This window comes from Micromesistius poutassou (assembly GCF_964030765.1).
Source record: "Micromesistius poutassou genome assembly, contig: SCAFFOLD_2752, whole genome shotgun sequence".
NCBI classification, from domain to species: Eukaryota; Metazoa; Chordata; class Actinopteri; order Gadiformes; family Gadidae; genus Micromesistius; species Micromesistius poutassou.
The window spans coordinates 7,501-16,971 of record NW_028179215.1 but is presented as its reverse complement, the minus strand read 5'-3'; the positions used below and the strand labels follow the sequence as shown (position 1 = coordinate 16,971).

General features: G+C 41.4%; 2 protein-coding genes across 2 annotated transcripts in view; one reads left to right on the top strand and one right to left on the bottom strand.

Annotated features, from left to right (window-relative positions):
• On the top strand, positions 1-1,837 carry LOC311373027 (glucagon-1-like; the record flags this gene model as incomplete). The annotated part of the gene is made up of 3 exons (XM_084489890.1): positions 1-119; positions 1,008-1,154; positions 1,714-1,837. Exons 1-3 carry the CDS (start codon positions 16-18, stop codon positions 1,835-1,837), a joined length of 375 nt encoding a protein of 124 aa, XP_084346016.1. The 5' UTR covers positions 1-15.
• A 4,103-nt stretch (positions 1,838-5,940) lies between these two features.
• LOC311373029 (sodium-driven chloride bicarbonate exchanger-like) overlaps positions 5,941-9,471 on the bottom strand; it is a gene marked incomplete at both ends in the record, with an annotated part of 9,959 nt that continues 6,428 nt past the window's right edge. The window contains 4 exons of the mRNA XM_084489892.1: positions 5,941-6,016; positions 7,725-7,847; positions 8,237-8,301; positions 9,145-9,267. Of these exons, the coding sequence (XP_084346018.1) occupies positions 5,941-6,016; positions 7,725-7,847; positions 8,237-8,301; positions 9,145-9,267 (387 nt within the window). The remainder of the gene's footprint in view (positions 6,017-7,724; positions 7,848-8,236; positions 8,302-9,144; positions 9,268-9,471) is intronic.

Sequence of the window (9,471 nt, the reverse complement as noted above, 5' to 3'; positions counted from 1 at the left end):
TGCGTGAGACAGATCATGGCAGTGAAAGGAACCCGCTCTCTGTCCGCCGTCCTGTTGCTGCTGCTGGCCGTCCACTACAGCTGTCAGCTGCCCCTGCTCGACGACGGGGAACACTCAAGGTAACAGAGTGACCTCTGACCTCCTCACAAGAACCCCCCCCCCAGTTGACCTTTGACCCGTAGGATTCATTAAGCAGACGCTGCTATCCAAAGCCAGCGAGGCTGGGAACAATCAAAGAGTAGCTACCGAAAGCAGCGAGCTATAAGTGCTGTACGACTTAGTTTGAAAAATAGAACAACTTGACTTGACGAGTGCAGCAAGATGAATTATCGGTCTTTTGTTTTGAGAACAGATTCAGATTTTAAACGCTGTTTTTTTCCTCTTATCGTCTTCTTATTGTATTGCAGCATGTAGACAAGACATACACGATAAAACACAACATGAATAGGCATACCGCAAAGTACAAGACCTTCGATGTTTGCAACAAAATGCAAAAAAAAACGTTAAAAATCGACTGATACAAAACATCACATAACAAGACCTTGGTACGATAAGAAAGCACAGACGCTGCTGTTGGGTCAGATACAGGTCATGATAAGCAGCCGTGTCTTACCGATGGAGCGTTCTGTACATATGAATAGATAAGATTCAATGACCATGAATAAGGCTAATTCAGTCATATTACGCCTGGAGTGTTGAGTGAATTTAATTATGGCTCTGTTATTAATTTAAAAAGATATACAAATACAAAAGTTAACGTTTTAAATTCACTGTGCTTTGAATTCAGATCTAATTTGTTCCTTGTTGCTTGAATTGTTAATTCAAGCAACACCTTGCCTACTTGACAAAAAAATATATATATGTAGGGGAGATATAGGGGAGCCTATATTCAGGACCTTGAATTCGGCATAAAGCAGGATTTTCTTCGGTGGCCCCTGGAGAATCTGTGCTCTGATAATTGATACAGATATCACTTTTTATTCTTGCCTCGTTGTCGCCCCCTACAGCCCAGAGACAGAGAGGACAGAGGTGGACGAGTCGAAAGAGAAGCGGCATTCGGACGGGACGTTCTCCAGCGACTACAGTAAATACCTGGAGGACAGGAAGGCACAGGACTTTGTCAAGTGGTTGATGAACAACAACAAGAGAGGAAGGTTTGTATGTGTGTGTGTGTGTGTGTGTGTGTGTGTGTGTGTGTGTGTGTGTGTGTGTGTGTGTGTGTGTGTGTGTGTGTGAGCTACTTAAAGGTGGAGTGTATAGATGTCGTCTGAGGAATGGCCTTGGCAGAATATTATTATTTATGTTTTAATAAGTGTATAATCCCAAGAAAATAAGAATGGTTGTGTTTGAATTGCCTAAGAATGAGCCCTCGGGTCCTCTTCCACGGAGTCCGCCATTTTTCAAGTAGCCCAGAACAGACGACTAGAGAGGAATCGTTTTAAATGTTAAATCAGAATGAGTTTAATAGTTTAATAATAATATCTCACTTGTAAGCTATGACCTATAGTTTTAGAGACTTAATAACTAAACGCAAAGGATACATCTATCAAGGAACCTCGTAGCCGATGACATAATTTGTCATCAAAGATATATAGCTGATAATATTATAGTGATACGATATTATAATATTGTATACAATATTGCGCCTGCATTGGTTTTGGGGTGTCAGGAATAAAATTACAATGCTACAATTTTTTTTATCTCCCCTGCCAGTTCCCCGCCAGCGAAGCGTCACGCGGACGGCACATACACCAGCGACGTGAGCGCCTTCCTGGAGGAGCAGGCCGCCAAGGACTTTGTAGCCTGGCTCAAGAACGGACAAGTCCGAAGAAAGTAGGCCCCTACGCCCCCTACGCACTCTGCCACTACCTACACTGTGTGCCGCCACCAGTGGGGCCACTGCGCTGTACTACCTAGGTTTGACCACCAGATGGCGATGGAGAGAGAGAGAGAGGGGGCGAGGAGATTTCAGAGAGACAGAGAGAGATGCTTGTCACCGCTTGCGTTCGTTCTTTTCCGCAGCAAACTTTTCCGTTTTTTTCTTTCCCTTTTTTCCCGAAGCCCTGTGCTCATGTTTACTGTGTTTCGTGCTGACAATAAATCAAGATAACCATTGTTCAGTGTTGATTTGACTAAGCGTAATTGTGCCAATGTGTACGTTTGTAGGTGTGTGTGTGTGTGTGTGTGTGTGTGTGTGTGTGTGTGTGTGTGTGTGTGTGTGTGTGTCGTTTGTGTGTGTATGTGTGTTTGTGTGTGTCGTTTGTGTGTGTCTGTGCATACATTTATACATGTATATATATATGTGTCGTTTGTATGTATGTGTGTGTGTGTGTGTGTGTGTGTGTGTGTGCGTGCGTGCGCGCGTACATACGTGTATACATTTATACATGTATGTATTTTTGTTTCGTTTGTGTGTGAGTCTGTGTTTGTGTGCGTATATACGTGTATACATTTATACATGTATGTGTGTGTGTGTGTGTGTGTGTGTGTGTGTGTGTGTGTGTGTGTGTGTGTGTGTGTGTGCGTACATACGTGTATACATGTACTGTATATGTGTTGGTTGTGAGATGATTTGACCTAAATGATCATATACATGCAGACACGCAATCACTCACACACAATCGGTTCAAAACATCAAAAGTCTGATAATGAGCCAATCACGGATGAATGAATGAATGAACAATAAATCTCCCATAATCAAATCGATTAATCAATCCTTTCCACTGAAAGACTGCCTGGCTCACACATCAACTGCTGATGCTAGTGAGCCGGAAAATGAGAAGGGGTGGGGGGGGTTGGGGCGGCGTTTCTATCAGATTGGTTTAACACGCCGACGCAACGTGTTTAATGTGTGTGTGTGTGTGTGTGTGTGTGTGTGTGTGTGTGTGTGTGTGTGTGTGTGTGTGTGTGTGTGTGTGCGTGCGTGCGCGTGTGTGTGTGTGTGTGTGTGTGTGTGTGTGTGTGTGTGTGTGTGTGTGTGTGTGTGTGTGTGTGTGTGTGTGTGTGTGTGTGTGTGCGCGTGCCCAGATCTGTCACGGGAGAGATGGATGAGGTGGTGCGTAAGAGGCATGTGGACGGCAGCTTCACCAGCGACGTGAACAAAGTGCTGGACGCCATGGCTGCCAAAGAGTATTTACACTGGGTTATGACCTCCAAACCATCCGGGGAGAGGTAACGAGCTGCGGCTAAACACACTCATCTACAGACTCTCTATGGCCGATGGACTCTTCTGTCAGCGGTTTTAGGCTAGTATCTAGTTCTGTACCTGCCACAGAAATGTGACATTGCAATGGAATTCATTTAAATGTACATTTAGGGTATTTAGCAAATGTTTAAGCGACTTACAATAAGTACATTTGTCTGGAAAATATATGCCCCGATTTTGTGATAAATTGCGGCATATGCTGAAGCTATATAGCCTACTGCAATCTTTTTTGGATATTTTTGGTAAATTTATAGATTTGAGTTGTGTAGGCCTACTTTAAAAGTCACATGCTCTAGTTTGATGTACCCTTTTTTTGAGGACAGTGTTTTGCTTAAAAATATGTGTTTACATCTTATCAATGCCTTCATCTTCATTTTTCAGTAACAGCTAACATCAGACTTGGGTCGATTGTCTATTTGATATTTATTTATTTCCTTCCACAGTAAGAAACGACAAGCGCAAAACTGAGTCTTCAAGGGATGCTGTGGTGTACTTTATTTAATGCTCTTTTATATCTAATGGAAAAAAAAAGCCATACAACTCCTTATGGGGTTACACTGATGTTTAAATGCATGTCTTTAGTAGCCCTGTGCGATATACAGTTCTTCCTTAGGGTTTTATGAAGTGCACCGGAAAAACTTTGAAAACAAGAAAATATTTGTTTTTCTACTCATTTAAATTATTGTCTATATTATTTTCTTGCGTGCGTTTCAACAAAGGTAGAATATGAACACAACATTTTTCAAACTCAGGTAGGCCTATGCAAAAATGAGTCATTGAGAGCTCTGATAGTAAAATTAGTTTTTAGCACACAATGTCAACCCTGTTCTTCTGAATAAAGTTTTTTTGTTGCATTTGTGTCTCATCGGACTCTAGGGCAGAAGCACTTTTCGTACATTTCGCACAGAAAAACATTTTGGGTACCATATTGTGAAGTGAAACACTACAACTGCATGTCCTGCCTTTGAAAACAAAAGAACAAGTTGTTTGTTTTAACATCATTACTTTGGTACGGCTGGCTCGTAATTTGAAATGAACAGAGGCTTAAAAGTGACATGTTGTTCTCATTTAATGTAACATTTTAGCCATTCATAATATATATATAATTATTGAAGACGGCAGCTGTTTGTAACATCTCTTTATTTGCTCTCTTGTTCTCTCGCACGCACTCTCACACCAAATCACAATGTAATAACAAATTGGAAACTGATACATGTCTATGCAGAAGACTTAAATTGAACATAAATTTCCAGCTAAAACTACCAATTTTAAGGCAGAATTTCACACGAATGTGGCCAAAATACGTGATATTGATATTTTGACCAATTAGTTTGTTCTACTGAGCTAGGAGCCATCACTTGGACAGTACAATGGGAAAATAACATCTACACAAAAGTGAACTGGCCTTCAACACTGGTTCAAAGTTAGTATATAATATATGAGCAACATTTTACAAGGATAAAATATACTATATATTATACATCGTCTTTTCTATTTATCAAACACTGCCCTTCTTGGAGAAAAGAAGACTATTATTGCATCTCTCAAAGTAGCCATGGTCCTGTTGAGGGGCAGTAGAATGCAGCCTGGCCCTGAACAGATGGAATGAACGATGGGTAACACACTTAAAGGATTAGCTTCTGCGCTAGCAACAGTGGAAGCATGTCAATGGTTGACGCTTACGGACAGGAATCATAAATCAAAAACCTGCGGATGACTAATGTAAATATATATATATACATACATATACACATACAGTATATCATGTAATTGAACACAGTGACCCATACGTTTGGGCAAAAGTGACAGGAATGCAAAAAGCTTAACTAAGCTATTAGCGCAGCAAGTTCCTGTAGCTCAGCCGCCATGCTAGTTTTGATAATCTTTTGTTTTTATCTTTTTTTTACGCTGGCCCTCCCCCCCACCCCCCCAAAAAAATTATAAATCTGTCCTTTCTTGGCCGTAGAGACAATATTTAACAGGGTAAGTGCTATACACTGATAAAAAAAAAAGACAATGAAGACAGTTTTTAAAGATAATAAAATGACATAGCCTAGTGAGCGTTCTATGTCACAAAGAAACATTAAGATATACAGAATATATAAAATCTATATTTAATACTTTCAAAAAATTACTAGTTTTTCTATATAGCCACCTGTATTAGATACCAGTGAAGTGGGTTAATATTGGCCCCTACATACGCAACGGTTACGGTTTGCCTAACTATCATGAGGTGCACCATTATATAGCGGTAAAATTACACTTTACACAGGAATTCCACAAAATGGAGGATTACCCTGGCAGGTTATTTTTAAACGTGAGGTTGCGTCTGAAAAAATATAAAAACATACAAAATACAAATGAGCTATAAAGTAAAATAATCTTTTTTAAAAATTGTTTACTTGACTTGGCCCTTTTGGTCATGTAATGTCGTCAGAATTGGACCCTGCTCGTGTTGCTGGTATCACCCACTTTTTTTTTGATATACATAGAAAATAAACAACATTTTGTTCCCTTAGGTGCAGCCCATTGACACTAACACATTGTTGCTGTTTTTTTATTTGTTCGTTTTAGTTTTTTAAGTTTTTTTAACACAAGTTGCACACAGACTTACGTGACAAAAAAAACACAGTGCAGCACAGTACAAAGGTGGTCGGAGTGTGGCACAGCTTCGTTTACTTAAAATATTTATTACATTTTTTGATCACTTCTTCCTGATTGGCAGCCCCCAGTCATCACAAACTCGTCTCCCGGTCCAAACTCTTGTCGTGTCTCCTCCGCTTGGGCTTCTTCTCCACACCACTCTGAACGCTGAAAACAAACCAATACGTTATAAATAACAGTTCACAGTATCAAGCAGACCCTTTAATCCAAAGTGTCTGATAGAGAGCAGGTATGGGTTAGGGCAGAGGTTTTCAAACGGTGAGGTGAGCCTCCCCTAGGGGGCGCCAGAGTTCTGGAGGGCGCCAGACGATTACATAAAAAAAAAAAAAGACGTTTAAAATGTGTAAAAGAACAAAAATATATTTAAAAACACACAGAGGTGTTGTTTAAATTGTTTCAAAAAAGATGTTTCAAATGTGTAAAAGACTCTCACACACTTTGTAAACCCCTGGGTGAGGGCATCCCGCTCAAGGAAGCCTACGGCTAGGTTGTCTACAGATACAGCCTACACTCAATCCATCCTCCTTAATCCAAGTCGAATCCAATGTTCAATCACACCAGGCAGGAATCATGCAAAGAAAGCAGGCAGCGATGCTAGAAGATGCACTGGAGCCATCCATGCGTGGAGCGTTCACGACAGGTTCCGCGTTCTTCATACAGTGCAGTGATACGCCCGCTGTAAGTGCAGGTCATTGGGTCATGCAAAACAAAGATCCTTCATATCCCAAATGCTGTTGAGCCTTGCCATACACCTTATTTCTATCCGGTACGATATTGCGGTCTTATTTTTTTTTTTCACGGGGCGCAGAAAGCACTAAAAAATAAAAGCAAGCGGTGATATACTTACGTTTGTTTCTCTCAGTTGATGTTTATACAAAAAGACTGAAAAAAAGTGGTGACGATAGCAATAATGCTGTTGGGGTGGGGGGGGGGGGGGAAGCCATTAGACTAAACTAAACTAAGCTCAACTCTTTTTAACGATATACTATTATTCTAAAGTTTTTCCTTGTTAAAAGGCTACTTAAAAACATCTAATCGTTAAACCAAGTTCAAGGCAACAAACCCAGTTCAAGCCTCTTTACAGCGATCCGGACCGGATTCACGTTTTTGGCGCATGCAAAATTAGAACAAAACACAACCAACAGTAGTGTTAGTTCAACGGACGGCATGCCACGGAAATGTCCACTGAAACGGGGGCCAAGGCGATGACCACTTACCTTTGGGGTTTCAGCTTCGGTAAGGTTAACAGGGGGAGCTACAGGGGTGGGGATGGAACGAGAGAGGCAGGCAGACATTATCCACTGAACACGGGGAGGACAGAACTACCCCACAACATACACAGCTAGGTATGTTGTGGTTCTCGAAAAAACCAAACCACGTTTATAATTACCCGGCGACAATCAAGCGGTTGGTGTATGAAGTCTGCAAAGGCAAGGAGGGGAACATTTACGTATGCAAATTCTGGGGTTGATTTACATTTTTTTGTATTGCCCGACACGATTTGGAAAAAGTGGTTTCGTTTCTGGATTCAAGTTTCAACCGTATTGCCGTTTAAAGAAGGTAGCACAAGTTACTTGTTGCTTTTGTGCTAGCTAAAACTAGTTTACCCATTGGTTATAATAATGAACAATAATCATAGCATTAGTTAAAACCAGCTAACATCTTATCACAAGTTAAATCCAGCTAACTTCTCAGCACTAGTTACAACCAGCTGACCTTTTAAAGCTAGTTAAAATGATCTAACCCCTTAGCGCTGGGGAAAACTCGCTAACATAATAGCGCAGAATCAAATAACCTCATCTCTGCCAGGTGGATCTAGTTGACACCGTAGCGGCGCTGAATAAAAGAAGCTCACCTCTTAGCACTGGGCTCCTGCTTGGCGGTCTCTGGGTTCACGTTCTTCCACACGTTTCCGAAGGAGCCTTTAGACATCTCATCAGTGATGTTCACTGTAGCAGGATCCACGCCAGTGTCACTCCTTCACAGTGCACAGAAAGAAAGAGGGAAAGAAAGAAGGAAGGAAGGAAAGAAAGAAGGAAAGCAAGAAAGAAAGAAGGAAGGAAGGAAAGAACGAAAGAAAGTTAGTCAAGAAGGAAAACAAACTAAAGTTAGCAACAGTATATACATACACACACACCCACATAAATGCCTGAATACACAATCAAATCAAATAAATATTCATAAATGTATTGTAATGCATTCATGTCAAGAGAGCAAGGTAAAATGCGTTGCACTAAAAGCAGAGCATCGAGATGCGTTCCAAGTCCGCCACGACCACAGAAACCTGCGTTCTCTGGACTTTTTCCACCAGGGATTGTGCAGCGACAGTGAAAAAGTACAACGTGTTTAGCGATGCAAATGACTCACTTATAGTGTCCCTCGAGGGGCAGCTGGACGTTGCCTTCCTCCTCCACTATGATGCTGTGCTCCTCCTGCCGAGAACACATGAATCGTGATGTAAGCAGAGTTCAGCGCTGCCTTGAATGCCTCCGCTGGGACCCACCAAACAGCACACTGCATATTATTCACTGTGTAAAGCTCGCTGGTGTAAGAGGTCGTTATGGACTGTAGTACAATCCACAGGTTGAGGATCCAGACAGCTTTTCGTTAAATGTCGCCCCTTACAAACTGCTCGTACGATTCCTCCATTCTAGCTCTCATTAATTTTCCTCCTGCTTTTTTTTTTTCTTTTTCTTAATTTCCCTCATTTCCTTACTTTCCTCTCCCTCATAATAGTCAACCTACCCTCCCAACGTATCAGGGTTGTCAACAGTGGATAAAAACAGGTTGTTCCGATGGAATGCCCAGTGGCACACAGAAGCTATCTTCTATGATAACAACAGAATACTAAAATGGCCCTTTCTACCTTACATAAATACAACAATCCCCAAATAGCTTCTGACACCAGTGCTATTATTGTCCTGTTGGCTAACAGCTACGTCCTCCTGTTCGCTGTGGCTTGTTGAAACGCTACATTACGTAAGGTAGCGTTAAGCCTCGATAGTTTGATTGAGGTAGCTCTAAATAGACATTAAAGGCTACGTGATCATTTAACGCAAATATCGTGAAGTGTGATAAATAGTGTGAATTTTCATTAGCGTCATATTGTTAATTTTCTTGAAAATGTCGTGAGTGACTCATTCACTGGGCTTGATCACGCTTTATCACACATCACTTCCTTAATTACACCAGGAGCAGGTCGGGGCTACACTGTTGAAATTCTTGGCGATTTAACTCGATTTAACTCTCGGGGAATCGAATCCGCGGGCCGCTACCTCTTCCTCTGCATCCTCCAGCTTCTTCTTCTTCCACTCGGGCATGAGGTCGTCCAGCCAGCTCAGCTCGCGTTTGGTGAAGATGAAGTCCAACAGCTTCCGGATGAACACCAGCGCCAACACCTGGAGGGGAGGGGAATTACACAGGACATCGGTATCGTGATAGCCGTGTTCTATGCTGTATTCAGAACACAGATTTTAATTTGTGACAAAGCAAAAACTTGTAACCCTTGACAAAAAAACAATTGATAGTTGTACTAATATCTTTCTAACATCTCCAGCTAGTTGTTAAAAAAAAAAAAACTTGGTCAAGCATTCCTGAAAAAT